General features: G+C 54.4%; 5 protein-coding genes across 5 annotated transcripts; 1 reads left to right on the top strand and 4 right to left on the bottom strand.

Moving 5' to 3' along the window:
* Positions 1-1,212: 1,212 nt before the first annotated feature.
* Positions 1,213-2,307, bottom strand: COL26b_003350 (uncharacterized protein; the record flags this gene model as incomplete). The annotated part of the gene is made up of 1 exon (XM_053176248.1): positions 1,213-2,307. One exon carries the CDS (start codon positions 2,305-2,307, stop codon positions 1,213-1,215), a length of 1,095 nt encoding a protein of 364 aa, XP_053039869.1.
* A 923-nt stretch (positions 2,308-3,230) lies between these two features.
* On the bottom strand, positions 3,231-4,187 carry COL26b_003351 (uncharacterized protein; the record flags this gene model as incomplete). The annotated part of the gene is made up of 2 exons (XM_053176249.1): positions 3,231-3,994; positions 4,052-4,187. The coding sequence occupies 2 exons, from the start codon at positions 4,185-4,187 to the stop codon at positions 3,231-3,233; spliced, it is 900 nt and encodes a 299-aa protein (XP_053039870.1).
* A 5,339-nt stretch (positions 4,188-9,526) lies between these two features.
* Positions 9,527-10,632, bottom strand: COL26b_003352 (uncharacterized protein; the record flags this gene model as incomplete). Its single annotated transcript, XM_053176250.1, has 3 exons — positions 9,527-10,155; positions 10,240-10,345; positions 10,408-10,632. 3 exons carry the CDS (start codon positions 10,630-10,632, stop codon positions 9,527-9,529), a joined length of 960 nt encoding a protein of 319 aa, XP_053039871.1.
* A 1,058-nt stretch (positions 10,633-11,690) lies between these two features.
* COL26b_003353 (uncharacterized protein) lies at positions 11,691-13,505 on the bottom strand (the record flags this gene model as incomplete). The annotated part of the gene is made up of 3 exons (XM_053176251.1): positions 11,691-11,754; positions 11,808-13,182; positions 13,238-13,505. The coding sequence occupies 3 exons, from the start codon at positions 13,503-13,505 to the stop codon at positions 11,691-11,693; spliced, it is 1,707 nt and encodes a 568-aa protein (XP_053039872.1).
* Positions 13,506-17,098: 3,593 nt separating this feature from the next.
* On the top strand, positions 17,099-17,638 carry COL26b_003354 (uncharacterized protein; the record flags this gene model as incomplete). Its single annotated transcript, XM_053176252.1, has 3 exons — positions 17,099-17,114; positions 17,159-17,193; positions 17,288-17,638. The coding sequence occupies 3 exons, from the start codon at positions 17,099-17,101 to the stop codon at positions 17,636-17,638; spliced, it is 402 nt and encodes a 133-aa protein (XP_053039873.1).
* Between the last annotated feature and the right edge of the window lie 5,969 nt (positions 17,639-23,607).

The raw sequence follows: 23,607 nt of genomic DNA on the forward strand, positions 1-23,607 counted from the left end.
CTCAGCCTCGAATTAAATCGAGATGAAGTGTTAGACACACAAAACGCCATGAGGTTGGAATCCGAACAGCTTATCGTGCTGCATTCTGTATGTGCGTCTGTTACGAACTTCGGACGCGCAAAGAGCCCCAGTAGACCCAACAATCCTTTCACCGAAGTGATACGGGATTCCTGGCCATAAGAATTGCAAGACAATGCCCGACCAAGTACCGTATCCAAAAGACCGAGATTGACAAGGAAGCTAGCGCAAGCCAACCAAGGTCTGGTCGTCCGACACGAGGTGTGCTGCATGAGCCGCAGGAAGCAACAACCAACGAGATTGGGAGGTTTCGACATGAGCGGCCGCTACAGAAGCACCCAGCAAGCCCAGGCGAATCCTCAAGGTCGGTTTTTGGGGACACGAGCTGCATTCCAGGCCCCTCAGCGCGCCCGAACATCCCCTGCCCAGCCTTGCAGGGATCATGCCACGTCCCACTGAATGGCAGGGCCAGCAGCGCAAATGTCAGCTGGGTACGACTTCACAATCTCTCAACGATATCATTGACGTGCCAACGATAACTGCTGCTTACCCGCCGTAGATGCGTAGGCCGAAGATGCCATAATGCAATGAGATGACTAGGAAATGAGAAGGCTGGTTCGGAAAGGGGTTTCGGCCCGCTCCCGATTACAGAGCCTCTTGGTGCAAACCCGGCATCGCGCCAGGACGGTGCTCGAACCGGCACTATCAATCGAGGGATGTCTCAAGGGATCATCTGAAGATGGCAAGCGTGTGTTCGTGGCTGCTGGTGAGGAATGAAAAGCAGAGTTCCCGCGTGGCGCCTGTTAAGGTTATTTCAAAATTCCTGGGAGAATCGAGCTTAAAATCAGTTGCGGGTTGCGATAACCTTAAAGCATTCCGCAAGATTAGTGGCGGGTTGGGCCGGGGCACCCTCCCGGCGCTGGCCCCGCTCCGCCGATGCTCGGGCCGAGTCCGGTCATGCCGCCGCCGCCGGCCGTCCGAACAGTAGTCTTTGAACACGTTCATCAGATCTTGTCAACTCAACGTTTCGATGACTTCGTCAAGAGAATCATGATGTTGCTGGGCAAAGCTCGCTTTGAGCTTAGATAGGCTCTCGTCATTGAACTTGTATGAACTGTGTGTCGTATGCAATTGCTATGTACATATGTATTTACATGCATTCGAATCTTGTTGTCTTCGAAAGACACTTCATGTTTATGCGTGGTCAATCGGTGACGGGCCAGCATCAATCGGGTAAGTGAAGATGTAGTTTGGTCCATCCGCCATCAGCCCATTTGCACCCGGCCTCATCTGGGAAGCCGGCAGCCACAGGTTCTTGTCCGCGTCAACCCACATCAGATCGGTCCAGACCAAGGCATCATCCTGAACTAGAATCGAAGACGACCCATCGGGCTTGACCTTCCATATAGCAAGCAGGTTGGTGTCGCTCACGTAGATGTTGCCGTCCCCATCAATAGTCGTACCTCCAGTACTAGGCGTGAGCGCGAAAGGGACCGCGTAGTCTCCCAGGTTCTCCGCGAGAGTGCTGTTCGTCAAGGCGCCGTCGACGTACTGCGTCTCGATGCGGTACATGCCTCCGTTGCAAGGTTGATAGTAGAGATAGACACCATCGGGGGACACTTCGATCTGGTCAAGACCCACGGAGAGCGTGCTGTCGCCCCCCTGGTATCCTGGAACGAGACTACCATTGTAGGCCATTGGGAACCATGCCACGGCAGAGCTATGGCCCACAAGAACGCGCTTGCCTTCGCCAGTCGTAAGATCCATGACAACGAGTGCGCCAGCTGTGTCGCTGAGGTACGCAACATTCCCGTTGAAACGAACGTCATCGATGACGCTGCCAGTCTCGGTGAGATTGTCCAGGTAGTAGACCTTGTCGACGGCGTTGGTGGTGAGGTTCACGCCAGCAAGCTTGCTAGATCCGCTGACAAGCTTGCCATCGCTGTCGGTAGTGCCTCCGTCAACGACCCAGAATCGTCCGTCGGGCCCGATCCGGGCACCGTCAATGCTGACGAAGGCCTTCTTGGGATCCAAAGTCGAGTTGGACGTCCATGAGTTCCACGTGGAATCGGGGTAAAGAACGGTTGTGCCATTGCTGAGAAGCTCGACGGCTTGAGGAGCATCCGTGGTGGAATATCTTTGCGTCAAGAACTTGCGTCCGTCGGAGGAGATGCAGATGCCCTGGGTTGCTCGGTCGAGGGTGAGGGCGATGGTGAGTCCGTCGGCCAGGGCTGTCGCCAGGGAGCTCGACGAAGCCAAGGTGGCCAGGGAGAGGCGAGAGATTCTCATGGTAACGACCGTGGAATGATCAAAGAGTGTGAGACGGAAGAGATTGAAGAGAGGGTATATCTGATCTGTGCTGTTCTAAAAGCAGCTGATGACTGCCAAGCTGTCACTTATATACATCCACAACAGATCTCCCAGCCTCTTTGGATAAACATAATACCATCTGATTTTTCACTCATGACGACGACGTTCGCGATATCAACTGAGCTGATTGATAATCAGCAGTCGGTGTCCGCGTGGATTGCGTGAGGGTTGATCCGCATAGGTCACGATAAATTAAAGTGATGCTCGGAAGAGCCCCGCTATCGCGGGGTGGAAACGTTCGGACCGGGCCCGCGGACTAGGCCGGGCCTTAGAATAGGAGATCAGCAGACTAAGCCATGCTGCGGGAGAACAAGCAAGCGACTTTCCACATCCGTGATAGGTCCAATTCAACGATCGGTAAGTTAGCCCTGGTCTTAAAAGTGCTCGATGCGGGGCAATCGCGAGTTCTCGATCTGAACGAAGGGGGCCCCAACTCAAATGCCATGTGGGACGATCCCAATGCCGAGGCCTTGAGGCCATATGATCGGATCCGAACTGTCGGACCACGCCACAGCAATGTAGAGGAACACACAAAACTGGATACGAGAATATCGCTTGATTTGGGAAGGCTTGGGCAACGTAAGCTTGGCGATGGTCTTTTGTCCCTAGGACGATCTCTGGAAAGATCATCAGTCAGAGTCAAGATTGCTCTGATGACCCTGCTGGAGTCTGTTCCATGCTGCAAGGAGTCTGTTGGGTAAATAGATGTCAGTCACTCATATGAACTCAAAGAACAAATGCAGCAGTAGTCCAATTAATTGATTCATCTATAAACCCATACGTGTCAATGATACCCCTTGCAGCTCATCTTGCCATGAACAGCTAATCGTGCACAACCCCTATTATTGCAAGCTCTCTATCCCCGAAGCCTGGATCCAACTCATAATATCTTCATGTTTTGTCGAGATAGATTGACCAGGTTTGGTATACTTCCCCGTTCCTTTGCCGATGTCCCCAGAAGATGCCGGATGAACCACATTCTCACTCAGGTCAAGCACCTGAATAGCCCCCTCACGCGAGGCAATGCCGTTTCCGTCAAGCAAACGACTCTCACGCACAACAAGCCCATTTGCCGTGTGCAACGCTGCCACCGCCCTCCAAGCGTCGACAAGCCGCCGCTGGAGCTGCAGCTCCCACGTCCCGTGCCACCGAATTGACGTGCCGGACTCTGAGACGGCGTAGCGGAACAGGGCCGCCGTGCGGAACCCGCCGTACCAGATCTCCATCCTCTGCAGCCTGGGCATCTGGAGCGCGGCGCCGGCGGCGTTGGCGAGCATGTTTGTGGCCCTGAGATGGCAGGCGTCCTCGGCCAGCAGCTCGGATGTCAGGGTCAAGGACGTGAGGTTCTCCCAGACCCAGTCGGACTGCGTCTTGCGGAAAAAGTCGTTCGCCTCGATGATGTACGACGCGGACAGCTTCTCGAGGAAGAGACTTATCGGTCCCAGCGATTCGCCGACGACCCTCCTTGGATGGCGGCGTGAGTGCTGTGACCACGGTCTTTGGGATGTCGGGGTGACGTCCTCGTATATCGATAGAGACTTGATGTTCTGGTCGCGCAGATCGCTCGCGTCTAGCTGCGGAAAGAACGACTCGAAATACACTGAATCTGGATGCTTGTGAGGACTCGTCGCCACAGACGACACGAGGATGTCACCTTACTTACCTCCGTCTTGTACGAACCAGTATTGGCTGCCTTCGGCCTGAAGCTCACTGTAAGAGTGGCATGGTTCGAAAGCTGCGTCGAGGTCAGAGTGCTCAGCGTATCGTTTGTTGTCTGTGATTCCAGGACCTTCACGCATTTTCTCCTCGATGATACCAGAATATGATGATGTTGTTGAAGTAAAGAATTGTGAGATGACTTTCTACAGGGCCATAAGTATCGGCCATCGCTCGTTCGCGCCCGGATTTTGCTTTGGCCTTCATCTCAACCTCGGAGGCTTCGTCCAAAGGCCTTGACCCTTCGAGATCCATAAGATCGAAGGCTGAATGTGTTCCATCATGCTAAACGGTCTTCTACTGCTGTCAGAGACTCCCTAGAACCTGTAGCCTACCTGAAAATTCTCATGATCATAGGTACGTAGTCTTCCAATACGTAGTCCTCCAAGTCCAACGCTTCGTTGTCAGTTAATTCCATTGGTACTTACCTTTTTGCATGACCGCGTCGTGTCGCGGCTCACCACGGTCTCACCTTGCCGATGGAGCCTAAGAAACTGCGCTCGATGAATCTCTTTCAGGACTCAACAAAAGTTTAAGAGGACGACAGAGAAACAGCTGACGTGTGGTTGGGCAGAAGTGACGAAAACGAGGGCCGAGCCAAGACGGATCCGAGCGGAGGTCATGAACCGGGCGTGCGTAGAAGGGCCAAGACCCCGTGCCGCCCGCTCTAGGTTCCCATTTACCCCCATCCTTGAGCCATCATCGCCATCTGGCCCCCATGAGGCTTCGTAGCCGCCGTTAAATTAACAAAGCCAGGCGTGCGAGCTTACTGCCAGATCGGGCAAGAAAAGTCGAGGTCCTCTTTTGTGTACCTATTCTAGAACAGGGGGGCAGCGGCGCCGCCCATTCGGTGAAACATGCCAACCGCCAAATAATACCCCCACTCTCCCCGTTTACAGTCTCTAGAATACATCACACCGGCGGTGTCCAAGCAGAACCTGCATGGCTAAAGCGTGGCTGGGAATGCCATCGTGGCTTCGCCCGCGCGGGGCGCTGATTTACCCCTAGGGAGAACCCGCCCAAGACCTGTAAGCTGACCTCAGTCTTGGCCAAATCCATGCCCGCGCGGCGATGCAGATCGATGCCGCTGCAGTTACACCAAATCCAAGCAATACGGAGTAAGTCATCATTGCCCGATTAAGTCGCCCTGCGAAAGGGGGTGTTTCACCCAATCATTGTGTCCGTGACATCTCAAAGGAGAAGGATGTGTGTGAGTGTAATGCAGTCGTGTGCGCTTCGATGTATTGAGATCTATGGCTATCTTGATGAAATACTGACACTTGCAAGGAAATAGCAAAAAGGTGAAAGACAGAATGCATGCTATGCTAGTTTAGGCCGTGAAACATATGTAGCTCTCCTCGCAGAGATGTAATCTAGAATGAATGCGTACGGACTGGTACCAGGCGGTGTATCGTAACTGCTGAAAGACATGAGAAAGGAAAACATGCAAGGGGACCAAGACAAAGGATGAGAAAATGCTGTCGTCGGCTCATCACAACCTCTTTGCCCATCATTCTGTCGCTGGTGTAGAGACGGAGCTCGAGTCCGTGGTTGCATTAGGAAAAATAGCGAGGCTTCGTGGCCCCAAGTCGACGTGAAGTGATACCGCATCGGCGACTTCGGCGTGTTTTCTGGTTGAAGCGCCTGGCCAAGAACCGCCGAAAACGCCCCTGGGGTCATCCTTACGTTCGAGATGGCCGGCCGAAAAGAACATACGTCCTCATCATCAAGGACTGTTCGGAGGTGTAATCGGCCCCGGCGGTTGGGGACGCGGACCACCCCTGGGACCACCTGGTGGGGACGGAGGCGGATCGCCATACATATTGACCATGTTGAACATGTTGAACGCAGACTTGAAGTCAAAGTTGTCTGGACAACTTCTGTTGAGGATTGTCTCGGGAAATCCCTCCAGTGGCGGCGCTTGGATTTTGTCCGAACTGGAAGCCTGTGAGACTTGAGGGTGTAGTTTGAATGACGGAGAGGACGAATACGGGAATTTTGAAGCAGCTACTTGAGGAAGCTAGCCGTTGATGTTTAATGTGTGAGCTGATAGAATCCTGCCATCTGAGACATTTGAGACCAGCTGAGAGAGGGCTCATATATACCCCGAAAGGCATCTTATACGAGGCTCTGCCACGACTATAGACAAACAAAGACACAGTTCGCAGAACAGTACGCAGAACAGCCCAAGCATGCTGGTAGGCAAGCAACGATGCCACCATGTCACAGAGCCACGGCACCTCCTTCAAGACCTCAACGGTAACTTGCACGAAGGCTAGATTACTGCCTGTGTAACCGTCTTCCGCCCAAGACCGCGTGACGGGGGTGTGCCTGAAAGGCAGGGGTCATGTCTTCCCAGAGTAAATTAGGACATGCGCCAGCCTCCCAAGAGTTGGGAATGGCCAATCAGACTTCTGAGCAGGCTTCCGAACGGGCGGATAGGTTCGCGGGATGCACGTCTCCCCGCGGAACAGGAAATCTAGGCAAACATGGAAACAGATGGACAGCCTTTTCTTGGAAACTTCTCCTGGGAAAGAAGGTGGGTGTGAGATGAGACGTGCCTAAGAGAAGACACATGTCGTCTCAAGGTACCGGGACCCGCGAGTCGGACGTGTGGGTTGCAAACAGCACCGGGAAAAGGATGGGTGTATGCCTCGTTGAAAGCCGATATCGTGTAACCAATCAACTGCACGAAGCTTCTCTTCCAGCATCGATGTCACCGCCGTGTCCTTCCAAATCAACACTTGTCGATTGGGTCATTGCATGGGAGGCGAACATGATGATGAAGCTCTACTTGAACATCATCTTGTCGAAGACACTGCCATCCCGCGTCATGCCGAAAGGGTGGTAAGAGTCCCGCCGAGATGGTCCGTCATGTGAGTGTCCAAGTCCGTCGACTTTTGCGAATCGTGAGCGTTTTCGGGTCCGGCCGAATGGCTCGGTCAGGACACGTACATTAGGGGGACGGCTGGGAGGGTGTCCAGCAGTCGGGAGATGGCCCCCAAAAGGAAGGCTTGTGAGCGACAAACGAGGGACTGGTGCTCAGCCTGAGCTAGTATTTGGATAGCTCGATGCTTTTTGACCAATCTGGAGTTAGAGAAGTGCTTTCAAATCCAGGAAGGGGTAAATTAGGAACGTGGACATGCCCCTGCTTACGCAAGAACCAAATGACGGTAGCGAGGGTCGAATGGGGAGAGACCCAGAAAGTCCCCAAGGCGTCAGCAAGAATCAACCCCGAACAACGCAGTGTTTGCACATTGCGGCTTAGCGTCGAGCCGAAGGGGCGGATTCGCATCGCTCACACACACTCATATCCCACGCTCTCCCGCCTACTCATCCGGGGCAACACACGCGGGTGTCGCAAGGCCATAGGGCTGAAGGATTCGAGGGGTTTGGAGCATGTTGAACGACGTCGCACAACGCGCCTTGGGAAGTGCTGGATCAAATTCCGAACGAGCAATCTGCGTTTGCGGTGCTCGCGTTTCAGGTAAACATCAAACCCAGTCTATCAGCTATGAGACGGCCTATCTGTGTCGTTGTGTTTTCTGTTGTGCGGACGCTGTTCAGTTCAGTTCAGCTCAGCTTTCTTGCCTTGGCAATGTGGGGGATTCGACCGGGGGGAGGGTCAGGATCGCAAGGCATTCTGGACTACAGCCTCAGAACAGCGGAGTTCCTCCATCTGTGCCGCAAGACTTGACCTGACATCTGTCGAAGTGTAGGTTGGTGCGCAGAAAACATGCCGTCAGACTTTCGAAACCAAGTTTGTTGACTCAGAAAGCACCTCTTTGCCCGAGACACGAACATCGACTGTCAAATCCGGAGAAAAAGTCGGCCGCCCCGGGCTTAAACCCCCTGCTGCATATTCGAGGTCTTTCGTTGCTGAGCATTTACAAACGGTCTGTCGCGACGGTGGCAGCACCATAGTCAATCGCAAGACAAGGGTCGACCAACAGCCGGTGCGGTGTCAGCTTAACCCGGCTGTCGGTTTTCCGCGATGTATTTCGCCTCTTCTGCCCTGCGAGGCGTCCCAGCCAAGCATTTCATGCGGGACAGAGTTCCTTGGTGTGGGTGATCGGGCTGAAGGATGGTGTCAGTTTGGCTGTGTCGAGTGAGGTGTGGCTGCCCCTCATTCCAGCAGACTGGTCAGCTTGATCAGCCTGCTATTGGTCCTTTCGGATGCCTTGGTAATTGACATATTACGCGGGTCTCTTTGGTATCGAATGAGAGCCCGCGAACTGATGAGTCGTCAGCATGCCCGAAACCAGGCTTTTGGTGCTTGTGTAACGGACAGAGACCATTAGCGACTGCACCGGCAGCCGCGGTACTCGAGCTCCGCCGAAGCAAAGTGATCATTCGCAAGAGCCACGGCCATGGTGCCGGGAACAAGCCGGTGTGTGCCTCCCATGCCGGCGTAAGCAATGACATAACGCCCTGACAAACAGACCGCGTTGCCTGCTGGCTGCTGCCTGGGACTCGTTCGTGATATTCGACTCTAGATGACAAAAGAACCGCATGCTTACTCAACGGGAGGTGCCGCAAGCATTCAGGTAACTCCCCACCGCTCTGTGCAGTTGTAGGACCGGAAAGCCAGTCGCTCTACAAGATCAGAATGTAAGTCGGGCGAATTGTTGATGCTGTCACCGGTGTAAGCTCACCTGATGCTGAATGAAAGGCAACCCGCCTCTCCGCCCAGCAGGAAACCTATCGCTGTCGCCGACGAAGGATCCAAGATGTGTCTTTCTTCGGACTCGAGAAGCTTCCAGACTTGGTCGGCAGCATCAAGCTGCCCAGCAGAATGCTGCGAACAGCAAGCGAATGGCTCCACAAAATACTGCACTCATCGCAGGCCTGCTTGCTGGAGGAATGCGGCGTGGTGAAGGCACCGAAATAAAAGTGAAGGGTCTGGAGCCGATCATGTCTCATTCGTCGCAGGTTTGTCCAATCAGGATGTCGAGAGCGGCTGAAGCAAAAATACTGTGGTCTTAATCTCGCTCCATCACTATCCAGCCTCTGCAAAATCAAGCCTGTCAAAGTTAGTGTCATCAACGCCGCACATACGCTTCTATCACCAGATCAACACGGCCCACCGGTCCGACTAAAGCCAGGATGCGTCACGCACTACGCGCTGCGTGAATCTAGGGCCTTCAGGGGCGAGGCAGACTTCGGGCCCTGCAAATCGTTTCACGAATCGGTATGGTGGACAATGAGAAATGCGGCATTCTAGACATTTGCTCTGGGTATTATTAGCTTAGAATGCATGCGGACGATCAGGTCTTACGGGTCAACTTGTGTGCCCAAGCCCGCCGCGTTTTCGATGCCCGATCGACTTTTCCATTACCCCCAACGCCGTGAAAGGTCATTCACAAATAATCTGCCGCCCATAACATGCTGAGTATCTCCATTTCCATCGTCCCTGGTGAATTCATCGATAGCCCCGGAAGCCGCCACCGCCACGACTTCCACCAGCACCGGTTCGAGGGCCACGGTCACGGCTACGGCTGGAGGAACGAGTCCGACGGCTTTCGTAACTGTCGTAGCTGTCTCGACTCGGGCTCCTTCTGCGGTACTCATTTCCGCGCGCACCTGCGCCGCGTCTCGGGGCTGGCGAGCGAGATCGTGAGTAAGATCTCGAACGGCTTCTGTACCTGCTGCCTCCACCACGTGATGGAGGTGCACCCGCAGGAGATCGCGAGGGGGAGCGAGAGACGGATCGCGGGCGGTAGGTATCGGATCTAGGCCCCCGACGATTCGGTGGAGGCGAAGCACCGCGACGGGGTCCGTTCTGGCCAAAGGATCCGGGACCCGAGGCCCCGGCATGAGGTGCGCCCGACTGCCTGCCGCTGCCTCGACCAGCGGGAGCTGGAAGCCTGGGGTCGTAGCCTGCACCGCGACGAGCCATGGGAGGCGGCGGGGAGAGCTTGCGCCGGGGCAGGACTATGGATACGTTGATAACGGCGCCATCAATCTGAGCCTCGTGCATGTGAGCAATAGCCTCCTCAGCGTCGGCCTCGTGGTCGTAGAGAATATAGGCAGTGCCTCTGTTGGTGCCGTCTGGAGGAATGAAGTGTTAGCCTGGGAAGGGACCATGTTTTGGGATTTGGGGGCTGTCGTGTTCGATGCCTTGGGGTCACCTACATGTTCTATTGATAGGCAGATCAAGGTCTTTGATAGGACCAAATTGGCTGAAGATCTCCTCAAGATGTCCCTCGTTGATGTTCTTGGTCAAGCGCTCGACGACAATCTAATGCAAGACGTCCGATTAGTTTTGAATTTTCTCGAGCAGACAGTGCAATTGAGCCATACCTTGGTGCTTCTGACAACAGGGCTCTGGCTGCGACTTTCGCTGCGGTATCTGCCGTTGCGTCGCGGGGCTGGCGACTGGGAACGCGACGGCGAACGCGAATCGTAGTCCCGGCGGCGAACTGGCGAGCGCGAGGCAGAGCGACCTCTGTCGGAACGCGGGGTCGGCGATCGGGTTCGGGAGCGATAGCGGTCGCCAGGCGATCTGGATCTCGATCTCGAAGCCATTTTGACGAGCTGCGATGGTTGGGTGACGTAGAAGTTTTACCGTCGTTGCTCGAAAGAGAAGACAGTTTGGTAAGGTGCTGCCGCTGTCCAAGGCAGCGCGACGGTCCCACATTCGCGGTCTGAGCGCGCCACGTGACGAGCGCTGATGCTCACCGAAACTGCAAGCACCACCGCGACAGGTAAGTCTCGGTGAGCCACGCTGCCGTTGCCTGTCCATCAATACAAGTCTGCCAACCGTACCTGCATGGTCAAACAGCACGTGTGAAACCTGAGTTAGGAAGGCGTATCCGAATGATTCGCACATTCCTGAAACGTTGGGCATGAAGGGCGAGTACCATTGAACTCTGCTGTTCGAGCTGGCATGATCCTCACTAATATTGTCGGCCACCTTACCTCATGGACACTCGTCTTCGTCAGGGAGTGATAATGAACTAATTCATCCCGTCGAAACCCAAACTACCTACAAACCAGCGATGCTCCACTGTAATGTAAAGGATCACGATGGTTTGATACTAGAGGTTGTCCACTTAAGCTGAGCTTTATGCGACTTGTCAACACCACAGGTGTTGCTGTCATTCTGATTTCCTTTTGCCCCATGTTCTTCGCGAGGTAGTCAAACATCATGGCCGATACGATATTGGCGGCCTTATCTCCGTACCTCCTAGTGAACGAGATATCCAAAGAAAGATAAAACAGTCGTTCAACACGTTGCAATGTACTCCATAATGGATCCAATTTTGTCATATTATTACAGACGTATGGATGTATGCTTCCATTGGCATACCGCCCATGATTGTCGACTCCAAGTTGGTGCATCTTTGTTTGTACGTTGTCGACCACTCCAACAAATGTCTGGTTCCAAACCGCTTGTGCTACTAGTAATACATGGCCCAGGGCCAATTTATGTGTACTTTTGCCCCTGGCCCTGTCAAACCGACTGTGCCTCGAGGAGATCCCGAACGCCGCTGATGCTTCCTCCGCAAGATCACGCAATAGGTATTAATCGCGACTATTCCGTACATGACAAAAGAAATGCTATGGAGCTTGCTTGTCATTTGTTAAGCAGCCCATTCAACCACCTCCAAGGCGCACATGACAAGCACCAAGGTTGACGGAAGGATCCTGAAAAATCTGTTAGTTCTGTTGGAGGGTTCAAGTTGAGGGAGCAAACATACCAGATAACATAGCTCTGGAACAGGATACGAGACATCACACCCTCGTAAACCTCGTTGATCTGGCAAATCTGTGCTAGTTGCAGAGCACTCGGCGCTCCGGTCAACAGGAAGCAGACGATGACGAAGATCGGGTCGTCCAAGATGCTGACGGGAACATACTTGGCAAAGATGGCCAAGATGGGGGTCATGATGAGAGTTGGCAGGAGCATTCGGCACATGAGCGACGCAACCAAAAGCTTAGTGCCGATCTGGTCTTCCTCGGGATCCCTGAGCTTCTCACTCTTCTGGGTGTTGCGGGCGAGGTTAGCTCCAAGAACCACGAGAATCAAGGGGACGGCAACACCACCGCTCGACTGAACGGCGTCGGTGAAGCTGTTCTTGATGAATGATCCCTCCTCGAAGAAGATCTTCTGCAGCGCGGGGACGGAGGCAACCACAACAGCGCAAAGCATGGCCCATAGCGGCGGGTTCATGAATTCCCACATGAAGTTGTAAAACTTTCCGGAGAATCGGTTAAGGGCGACCAAAATGACCTTGATGGGCTCGGGGAGGCTGTTGAAAAGTCTCGCGAAGAAGCTAGCCGTAGACTTCTTGCTCCTAACGATGGCGTTGTTCATAGCATTTTTAGCGCGGGTAGGGTAGCCCTTAACGCCCTCGGGAATGTCGGGTGTATCCGTGTTACGAATGCGAGGGAAAGACGATATCTCATCGTGGCTTACATTGAAAACGGGATGGTTGCCGTTCAGAGGTGCCAAGCCGTTAGTCTTCATAGGCTTACTGGGGAGGTATTCGTCGTCCTCATCCTCGGTATCGGCGGGGGAAGCTCTCGATCTGCTAGCCACTGGAGTGCGACCGGCGGGCTCGTAGTTGGACAGGTCGCTACTGGAGGGACTGCGAGAGGTGGCTGCGTCGTCTTGTTCATACTCGTTCAGAAGGGGCGCAGTCTCTCTGTCTCCGTCATACTGTCCCTCCTCGACCCGCTCGTCTTGGTACTCGGGGTACTTATCCTTCGGAGCGAGCAGAACGTGGTAGCCCCAACTCCAGCGGACCAGCTGGCCAAGCTGCTGGAAGATCAACAGGTACAGAATACCACGTGCGCCAACCTCATCATCATTGTCTCCGGGAATCTTGTCCCAATGCAATCCCTTGATCGTCTGGGAAAGGGACAGGACCAGGGAGATGGGCAATGAGTTGGAGTTGCCGAAGACTCCCATGGCCGTGACGAAGTTTGAGGCGCGGCGGTTGAAGCCGAACAGACGGGCGACGACAGTAGCCACGAGCCATGAGACCATGGTTTGGATGACGAAAATAATGGGAATGACGGCAAGGTCGAGCAGCTTGTCGGCGTTAAGTTGCGATGCTAGCTTGGTGAAGACTGCGACTTGTCAGTATGGGTAAAACAGGCGCCAATATGTGCAGGAGATACATACTAAGACAAGGCGTGAAGAGCATGACATTGAGGTTGGCCAAGAACTTCTGCTTCTCGGCATCAAAGTGGCCAAGCCGGGCAATAACATAGCCCGGCAAGCTTACACACACGACCTCGAGAACGGCCTCGAAGACGAGAAGGACCAGGTGGCCCAGGGACGGGTGAGAATCGTGCGCCTTCTCAAGGGCAAGGAGAGGCATCTCGTATACGTTCTGAGCCATGCTGGCTAGCCGATACGACGCCGGAGACGTCAGGTATTGTTGGTCCATGGCGACTGGAGGTCGGTAGCGGACGATGAATGGATTGGACGTTTGTAGCGGCAACGGGGGACGTCGATAGAAAAGGACGGCGGACCGGAGGACCGGCGCAAGGTCGTCGTTGCAAGGAGAACGGCCCTCGGCGATGTAGAGGTGCTCTTAGGCTCCTTGAATGGAGGCTTGGCACGGTGCGCGTGGGCCTCTATCGCCAAGCTAGGCGAAGTCTAAGCTGGCAAGCAGATGTTGTGTGTGGTTTCGGGAGGGCAGGCGATGGGACGATGCGCCTGGCAGAGTTTGGGGTATCGCGATTGCAATTGGATATGAGTGTGAGAGCGAAGCTTCGCAGTAAGAGTTCTCGTTCGGTTCGGAGAGGGGTTCTCGGATTATCGGTGGTAGGAATCGGGCCTCCAGAGTAGAGTTCGGCCTTTTCCACAAGTTTGCGACGATGCTTTCATTCTCTGGCGGACAGAGACATTAGGAAAGTAATATTCGGCAACGGGGGAGAATCGGAGATGGGTTCGATAAGAGGACCTCGACGGCAGGATGAGGTGTGGGAGGGAGGAGAATGTATTGGTTGGTAAAGCACGCGGCGGATGGGCAAGATAGGAAGAAGCAGGAGGGAGGGACGAGAACGACCGAGAGCCAGCCACAGACGGAGGGAGGCACGATGATATGGAGGAGGTGGGTAGATTGATAAAGAAAAAAAGACGAGGGAGCTAATCCGGTCGCGCAAGGACAGACGGGCTGGGTTGGACACACACACACAGCCAGCAAGGCAGGTAGGGCAGGTAGGTAGCGCACTGGACGGACCAGCTCCAGGGATGTTGGCGGCTCCGAGAACCACTCTAGCGACAACTCACAGCGATGCGTCACTGTACAGCCCACAGGAAACACCTCCACGGAGACGTCTTTCTGGACGAGGTGGATGGGTCGAGTGGAAAAAGCAGGGGCCTAGACTTCAGACCGTAGCGGTTACGGTTGCGCATCGCGGTGGTTTAGCGAACATCAGCACGCTTCAGTCGGCCACCTAGCGTGACTGCTGGTCAGTGCCGTGTTCCACTGTTTCGAGGTGAGGTAAGGTGCTGTCAGGCTGCAGGCAGGCAGGACAGGGCAGAGCAAAAAAGGCAGGGAGGCCCCCAACCTTCCGCCCCCAGCAGCCCTGACGGTGGAACACCTCACCTCGCTGCAGCGCCAGAGGTGGGCTCGATTCGCCATTGCACCGTCCGGAGACAGCTCCCGCTAGAAACAGCTGGCGCCCAATCAGAAGCCCCCATGGTGGCACGATGACGACCGACGTCGTCTGGTTCAGCAACTGATACCGAGTAGAGGCCGGGTATCCCAGCAGACAAACTCTGCATGCAAGGTACCCCGGCAATACTTGCTGTCGCCGTTTACTGTTGCTTCCCGCGCTGGAAATGGAACACAGGGCGAACCTCCCCCGTCACATCCATCCAGTGTCCCGTCGCCGTCACACGAGCACCGTCACTTACACCTCACCCTCGCACTCCATCTTGCACTGCCATTGCCGTCCCCTCAAGCAAGCACGCAAGGCATTCTCACCGGTGGCCAAAAAGCAAGACACGACAGCAACATCCCTAGACCGATATGAGGGCTGCTACAGGCCCGTGGCGGTTTTGATTGGGACACACGACAGGCCAGAAGAAGCGCCGCGCAGCTGATTACTGCCTCTTGGCGACGTGGGCGCAGCGGCGACGCGATATTCCTTGGCATCGACATGGTGAGTCTCATCGAACCTAAAGCTGAATGACGGACGCGGACGTGGCCCTCCACAACTCGACCGTTGTCTATCAATTTCCATTTTCACCTCCTATCACGTCCGCCAGCCAAGAACATCTCCGTCACAGCACTTTACCAGAACCTTGCGCCTTGCTACAATTAACCTAACACCTTCGCGGTCCAGTTTTCGCCTCCGTTCGTTTGTGATTCATCCGTTGTCAGAAACTGTTGCACGAAGCGCCCAGTGCACACGGAGAAAACATTGCTCCCCGACGGTCGCTCCATCTGCGATACTACACCCAGCAGTCAGCGTCCTCTACCGTTTTCTCAGGCACACGCTCGTCATGCCACTGCACATATGCACGGCGGAGAGACACACATCCACCCGCCGGACATCTCCCGCAAGGTACGCCGCACGTCAGTTGGCCAGGTCGCATTCGATGGACGGCACAGCAGCACACCTCTGCACTTCCTGGCACTTTATCCGGCCAACCAGCACTCGCAACAACCCGTCCTCCGTTTCTTGATTCTCGACGCCATGAGTCCTCCTTGCCTGTTCCTGTTCCCCGATGCTGTTGATGTGCACCCGTCCGTCCACACTACTCAGGCACCCGACCCTGCGAAAGCTTACATCCTTTGCTGAGCTGACCTGACGGCCCCCACGGTTATTCTTCCCAGCGTTTTGCGCACGTCGCTGGGGTCCTGAGGGTGGATTGCCCGACTTCGCTGTTCAGCAGCATCAAGGCTCACGGGCTCAGGGGTCTTGCCGGCAGTTTAAGCTTGTTGTCCGCCAGCAGCAGGGACAGCGTCCTCGGCTGCGCTCACCTTTTGCGTCTACATAGTATAGCTCAACTTGCATAGAACCATCCGATGTGAGGCCCGTCGCGCTCAGAACCCCCCCGCCGCGGAACCCAACTTTGCCCACCTCAGAAACAGCGAATTTGCTAAATAACCGCAGATGACGATGCTTCTCTCAGGGTATATGCCTCTTCCACTTGTACAACACCACTGCCCGACCGCAGCCTGATCACAGCTTCCCGCCCCCCATCATAGCGTATCAGATCTTGAACGAGATGGTCATCTCTTGCCGGAAAGCTGCGCTTCCACCCCGCCAAGGCTGATTTCAACACGGCAACCTCACGCGATGGTATGCTCAGCCGACTTGGCTGCCTCCTTTCGTCGGTTGGCATCCAATGTTTTTTTTTCGCCTCAAGCCAAAGGGGCGTTTCTTGCGCGCATGGAACGTTATGCAACTACCCTTTTGATCTGATAAACTCCGCGGCTTTGACTGGACCCAGCAACAACATGTGGGGTCAAACAACCGCAGTTGATGCTGTTGAAGAGCCCATGACACACCTCGTCTTTCATGATTGTGTTGTTAAGCAACTGGCAGAGAAGGCTTAGCAACATTGTTGTTGGTACAGTTGATGGACGACTGACAAGAAGACCTTCTGGCCCACATCGGTATAGACGCTGGCTCGAAATAACACAAAGTAGACGCATTACCATTGGAGACCGCGATGGACTTGGAGACGTAGGGGTTCCTTTGGTATTCGAGAATGGCGGAATCAGGTACGGTTTTACTACAACCATGGACGCGGGCGCCAGAGACGGAAAGGTCCTCAACTAGTGTTGAGTGTTCCCTCGCCAGGGTTCTCTAAATTACGGACTTGATTGTTCTCGAGTACTCAAAACTGTGAAGAGAAAAAGTTTTCTTTTCTTTCTACTCTACTATCACCTATCAAACTGAGTTGTTTGTTTCTTTAGCTTCATGAAGATAGAGGCCTTTGACTGGGCCCCTGGGTAACGCTCATGTACATCGTCGATTTCATCCAGCACGCGGTGCAAGCCGTGCTGAACAATCAACAATGGCAACAGCTGAAGGTAAGGTGCTCTCGCCTCGACTCGCTGTGATATTGATTCACCAGACTATGGTGAAAATCTCTGCCAGCTCCCCGAGCCGGTAAGATGATGGGCCTCAAACAAAAACTTTTTTGCCAAACCAAACACCAAGCTTGTGACCCATCAACTTGCTCATCACAAAACTCACCATACAGACTCGTTTCCCAAGCATCAAGATGGGCCAGAAGAGCGGTACCAACACCACTGGCAAGGAGGCCGGCGAGGCCAAGGACGCTCCCATCGATGGCAAGCCTGGCAACGCCACCTCCGGCAACGGAACCAGCTCCGACAAGTCCGGCAACAGTGACGGCAAGGGTGAGGGCGAGGAGGACGACGAGTTCCACGACACCCATGACACCGTCGTCACGGCTAACGACCCTCCCCGCCGCCGCGCCCCCCGCAAGAAGCCCGGCGTCGCCTCTGCGCTCGAGACCGCGGACGACGATAAGTACGACGACGCGTGGCTCCGAGTACGACGACGGCCCCGCCAACGAGAAGGTCGTTGACGGCGAGTGGGTTGCCGTGAAGAAGCCGAAGCCGACTCGCTAGAGTCGCATTCGACGCTCGTCCCAGAACGCGGATCGCGGATGATCACCGGCTACCCTGTGTCGCGACGCTGCTCTGGGCAGAAACGGACATGGGAGGGTGTTTGAGACTCATGGTCAAAGAGGTAGGTTTCTCACCACAGCCACAAACTTGTGTCAACGTCTGACGAACATGCAGCCCGGTCACCTGTTCCCAGTACTGCTGACTTGGGCGAGAATGATATGTCACCCAACAGTATCAACTATAATGATTCCAACCTGCCACCTGCACCAATTTCCCCCCTTGAGTAGTTCCCCAGCTACTCACGGAACTTATGGCTTCAAAGAAGACTTCTCGTATATCCATCTACGCCTTCACATGATTAGTGTCCAAGAGACTGACAACCTGAAAAAGCGGGTTAAAGCTCTGCAAACTTCCTTTTCTCGCTCGTCCTTTCTGCTCTCGATACCCTTGATTGGCGTTCTCAGATTCGTTTCCCTCTGAGTAGTTCCCCAGCTACTCGGCAGATGAGATTCATTGCGCCAGTTTCCCCTTTGAGTGGTTCCCCAGCTACTCATGGAACTCATTGCGCCCAAAAAGACTTCTGGTATGTCCATTCCATGTCACACACCTGCTGCCCAAAATACTGACGACTCGAAAAGCGTGTTGAAGCTCTGCACATTTCCTTTTCTCGCTCGTCCTTTCTGCCCAAGATACCCTTGATAGGCGTTCTCACGCAATACAACTCGAGTCTTTACAAACACATCACGTGCTCCCATGTGTGACCTTGACGTAATGATCGCGATTTCCAAGTGCGACCCGACAACCAAGGCGTTACTAGCGGTGCCGCCGAAAATCAAATCGTAGATGAGGAGGGGAAGGGTGCCACGGGTTCAAGATCCATGATATCAATTCGCGTCAAACATGCATGCGGAAATGTCACTTTGCGGTTGATCACAAGCTGGATGGAAAAAGCCTGTCTTGGAGGCTACACTAGCATTGATGATTGTCGTAGCTGTAAAAGATCGACAACTAGACGTGGGGAGCTTCCTTCCCTCCTGCTCGCTTCAGAGGCCACTGGACTAAAGGTGAAACAGATGACAGATGTGGGGAGGGGGGGCCGATCTGTGCCACGACGCGACAAACCACATGGCTGATGACGCAGAGGGGATTGGCGGCGGAAGGTATGCCGATGACATGCCACCATCGACAATTCTTTTGCGTAGTCAGCTCAGTAAGCCCATCCCAAGAAAACTCGACCGAGGAACGGAACAGGAAGATTGGGCCATAGTTTGGCTGGCGAAGGGGCGACACTTTTTTCATGTTTCGAGGTTCCATTGACTTTTTGCAGAGGGCAGGGTTCTTGCCTGCCTGGGCAGGTCACTCTCTCTGATGACATGCAACTGTAACCCTTTGTTTTGACGGCATCCGGGGAGCCGCGGGTGGCTGTGAAGCAACCCCCCGTGGAGCTGGAGCACCAGAGTGAGGCGCAAAAGCAAGGGACCTGTGTTTAATGGGCATTCGGCAGTGTGAGGCTGAGCAAGACATCAGGGACCCTTATTTTCGCGAATGTTTTAAACTTTTGGTTTGCATGTGCGTTATGGCTATCACGACAATCATGGGCTTTCAGAGGTCGAGGAGGTGGGAATGGTGTTGTCGGACGTGGGGCCGTCGTGATGGGAGATTCGGATCGAAGATCAGGAGCTCTGCCACTCCGGTTGAGCCGTTTCGCAAGCTCTGGGAGGGCGAGGGGGGATCGATCCGCTGGAGAGAAACATGCAGCAAGCATCTCTGGGGTCTTGCCTGAGGTTTAGCAGGCGATCTCTGTTGCTGTAAATAAAACACCACACGAAGGTTGACGTTAGAAGCTGCAAGAAACCTGACCGGATGGATGCGAGCGACTACGGATCAGATGCCGGTTGGAAGCCAGACGTTGCAATGATGTCAGGCGGAAGAGATCGTCCGGTGTTCTGATAAGATAATGGACCGTTGGATTGGATTATGTAAGGCTGATGTCGTCTTATTCTGGGATCTTGATTGAGCTGAAGGCGAGGCGGTGGGAAGATTAGCATGAAGCACCAGGCATATCCGTCCCGTCTAGGGGAGAAATGCAAAAATGCGCGATGCATAGCAATGATGCAAAATCAATCTGCCTTCCCTTGTGATAGCATCGTCCCATATGTTGAGGTCTAGTCACTTGAGGCTAGCGGCCCCGAGAGAGCATCATGGTCCCTTCCCCCAATGGAGCGAACGTGGAGGAATAACGTCAGTGGGGTTCACTTTTTTCTAACAGTCTGGTGGGCGCTTTGGACACCTGACGGTTCGTCGTCGTTGTCGACAACCGGCCGGCCTGTCTCATGGATCCCATGGCGCCATACCATGAAGCGAGCTTTCGCGGGAAATTTGTTTCTCGGGTCAAGCCACATTTTTTTTCTCGTCCTTCGTCTCCAACCCGCCGACTGTCAACAACGTCATCGGTGCTGGTCCAGCGAATTGCGAGACGGATTGACGCAGCGGAGGGACAGGGGATGGGGGTTGGAGTTGGGGGCTGGAAGGGGGGCCACGCTAAGTACTTTCGACGGTAAAGCTCCAACTTGGGGGAGAGGATCCATCAAGCCTGGAGCTTTCCTCTGCGTAGTCTAGTGTTGCTGTCTCGAGCTCCCGATGGCCCGATTACTGGTCGAGGGAGGACGAGTTGCCATGCGCAGGCCCGTTCTTTGGGGCCTTTGGCGCGGTAGTTTGGCGGGCTTGGACACATTGACGATGGGCGCCAAACGGGGATGCTTCTACTTCCATCTCGTCCATGCTCGAATCTAGCCGTCCATCGACCTCTTCCTCGTTTCCCCTCGTCCTCGGTTCGGCTTATTCCAGTGCCCAACAGCCAATCGTTTCTGCTGCCTTCATCAGGTAAGCCTCCTCCGGTAGTGAAGAGAAGAATTTGTAAGTGCCTGGTGGGGTTGAGCAGCACGCAGCCGTACCCAACTATGTGTGTGTGTTAGACAACGGCGAGACATGCCCGCCCCAAGGTCCGGATAGCTGTTGCTTGTTTTTTGCCCCTGGTGGGAATAGTGGCGTCTCCCGGTGGCCATGTTACATCACCAGCCGAATCGGAGAGCCGTAGTCTGATGGTTGCTATTTTCAGAAACATTTATTGAGCAAAAGCTGTACAGACGCAGAGTACTACCAAGTATTAGCTCTCGTCTGTGCTGCTTGGGGGTGGAGGAGGATGAGGGCTTCATTGGGGCATGCACGTTGAGATGTGAGATGTGGTGCGTGGAAAATCTTGCCAACGTCCCTGCCGTGGTCCCTTCCAGCAGCCTGCCGGTACGCAATATCCCCAGGGGCCTGCGCGTCCCGGCGGATGAGATTGGTGCGACGGAGGGAGGACCCGTGGACGTGGAAGGCCTGTCAAGGACGTGAAAGCAAGGTATGGTCCATGGACAGGGCCCTTGTTGTGGCTGCTCCAGACTCCAGTGCTGTCAACATGCGCGAGACTTGACTGACTGGTGATATGCGGATGATTGGAGGGGAAAGCAGGAGTGGGCTCCGAAATGTCGCAGTACGACACAAACATCCACCGTCCTGGAATGGGCGCTGGGTGAACTTGGACAGGCTGGGCGGTGATGCAGGTGGCGGTGCACCGGATGGTCGAAGGGCGGGAGTTGCATATGCAAGTTGTCCAGGGTTTGGGATGGCAATATGCAGCAGAGTCTGGGACAGTTGGAGCTGGTCAAGCTTCATTTGGAGAATGTGTTTGCTTCTTTCTCGCCCAAGCTCAACCCCGGGACCTTACTACGGTACTTCGTGTCTGTGAGCATGAATGCAAAATCGGAAGATGTTGCCAGCCCTACTTACTATTGAAAAAAGGGTAGCACTGGAAGGGAAGACAGCGTAATAATTAGGTAGACCTGACAGAGCCTGTTGGGTTCCCACCAAGAAAGAATGGCATGGAACTGTTTCTTCTCGATACCTGAAGCAGCCGAGTGAGTGAGTGAGTGAGGGTGAGGGTGGATGACATGAGAGGAGCTCTTTGATAGAGAGACGACGTGGGTGTACCTTGGTGCATGTACTCCGCTGCCAATAAATTGCGGCAGAAGCACCCGCCAAACGGCCTGGGCACATGTACCGATACTCCGGACGCAGAACATCAGGTAAGTCGAGGCGGGCTGTCGGTGTCATTGAATTATTATGATATCTGCATCGCCTTGCGTCTCGTTTCCATCTTCGCCAGAGCAAACCTGATCAGGCGCAGGGCACACTTCTCGTGTTTCTCCCTCTTCAGCACCAACATCCTCATCATCGTCTTTTTTTGCTGTATCCCACAATTCAAGGGTCTTCCAGGGACACGTTATCTTCCTGGCCTTTACGGACACCATATATGAACGGCTAGTTCGCCCCCAACGACCATCCCGATCCCGTCTGAACTGCTACTGCCCACACGACCACCCGCAACCACAACCACAACCTTTGGCCCAGTCTCTGCGCACAGAACTGGTTGAGCCTGGTTACCGACACCAGTCCGAACCTACTACCATACCTACCGAGCATCCTGTCCTGTCCACACCTAGGTACTCCATTGGAGCCGGACGGCCTAGCATCTAGATCTAGTCGGTGAGCCGCATCCTCTCTTCAGCTTTGCCGGGGGTTTCGTCGAGATATCACATTGTCATTACTCGAGCTTCTCTCTTTCCCATGCCCTGTGCCTTACCTCCTCTACCCAACCCCATATCCCATTGCCCAATGGTTCGATTCATGCCCAACCCTCTACCTATTGGAGACGCTTCCTTCCTGCCTCGAAGTTTATTTGGGGTCCTCAAAGGCCCAGCGGCAAGCAGTTTCCATGTATGGGCATTTCCTGGGAGGGAAGGGACTTTCAGTCCTTTCCTCTGTCGCTCCCTCCCATTCTCCATCTGCGCACCTCCCATCACCCAGCAAGCAGCATGAGGCAAGGCAGGTACTGCGGGGTATCTCTTGCGGTGTTTGACTCCCATCGGCAAGCATCCGCCAATGGCTGGGCCCGGCGGCACCCTGGCACTTTCTTCAAGCTGCTGGCGGTACTTGGAGGTACTTGCTGGTTAAAGGAAAGTGCGGCAGCAGGGGAGGTACCTACTGTAGGTACCTACTTTACTGCTCGGTACGGATCCAATACCTGCCCGGCGGCTGCCATTTGTGACGTTTGCACCAAAATTGCATTGCGAATTCGAACCCATTTCGCTCGTCTAAATTCTGTTCCCCGCCATTGTCTCTTTTCAGGCTCTGCTTCCTTTGCCCAGTGGAGGGAAATCATCATAACCTGACTATCGGCCTCTTGTCTATGGTCTGTCTCTGATCTACCTCTGCCTCTGCATCCGACTCTCACCCTTTTTTTTTTATTCCACCTTGCTTGCACCTTGAACCCCGTCCGTCGCCCTACTCCCTCTTCCTACTCCGTCTCTCGTTCTTTTTAGGTGCGCCCATTCCACATTCAACGTCCTCCCGTTTGCTTTTTTTTTTCATCTTTACCTCTCATTGCTTTCCATATTTCTTCGGTCGTCCGGATCTTTTGCTTACAATAGATACACAGTCATCGAACAGACAAAAAAAGTCAACGAGACCCCCCAACAAATTGCTCGGCCTGGCCGGTCTAGCCCGTTGGCGCATTCTCAGTCCCATCGCAATTCGACCCGACTTAGAGTTTGCCCTTGCCACCGCCCCGGTCGCAACCCCGACCCGAGTGCGCAGCAGGCCACACTATCCAAACCGCCGCGTCTAGAACCCCGCGGCTGCTCGCTACTACCCCCAACTTTTCGATCTCTTGCCACCGCTCACTGCTGAGCGATCGGTTGACACCATACCAATTCGCGACCCTCGCGGCCGACATCACGATACTACGAACACCTATCTACCGCCCGGCTGACTCTCCTGCGAACGATTCCAAGGCTCATCCGTCACATGCTGCCTGCGCCGTAGG

Source organism: Colletotrichum chrysophilum (genome assembly GCF_026319265.1).
Source record: "Colletotrichum chrysophilum strain AFK26 chromosome Unknown scaffold_18, whole genome shotgun sequence".
In the NCBI taxonomy this organism is placed as follows: domain Eukaryota; kingdom Fungi; phylum Ascomycota; class Sordariomycetes; order Glomerellales; family Glomerellaceae; genus Colletotrichum; species Colletotrichum chrysophilum.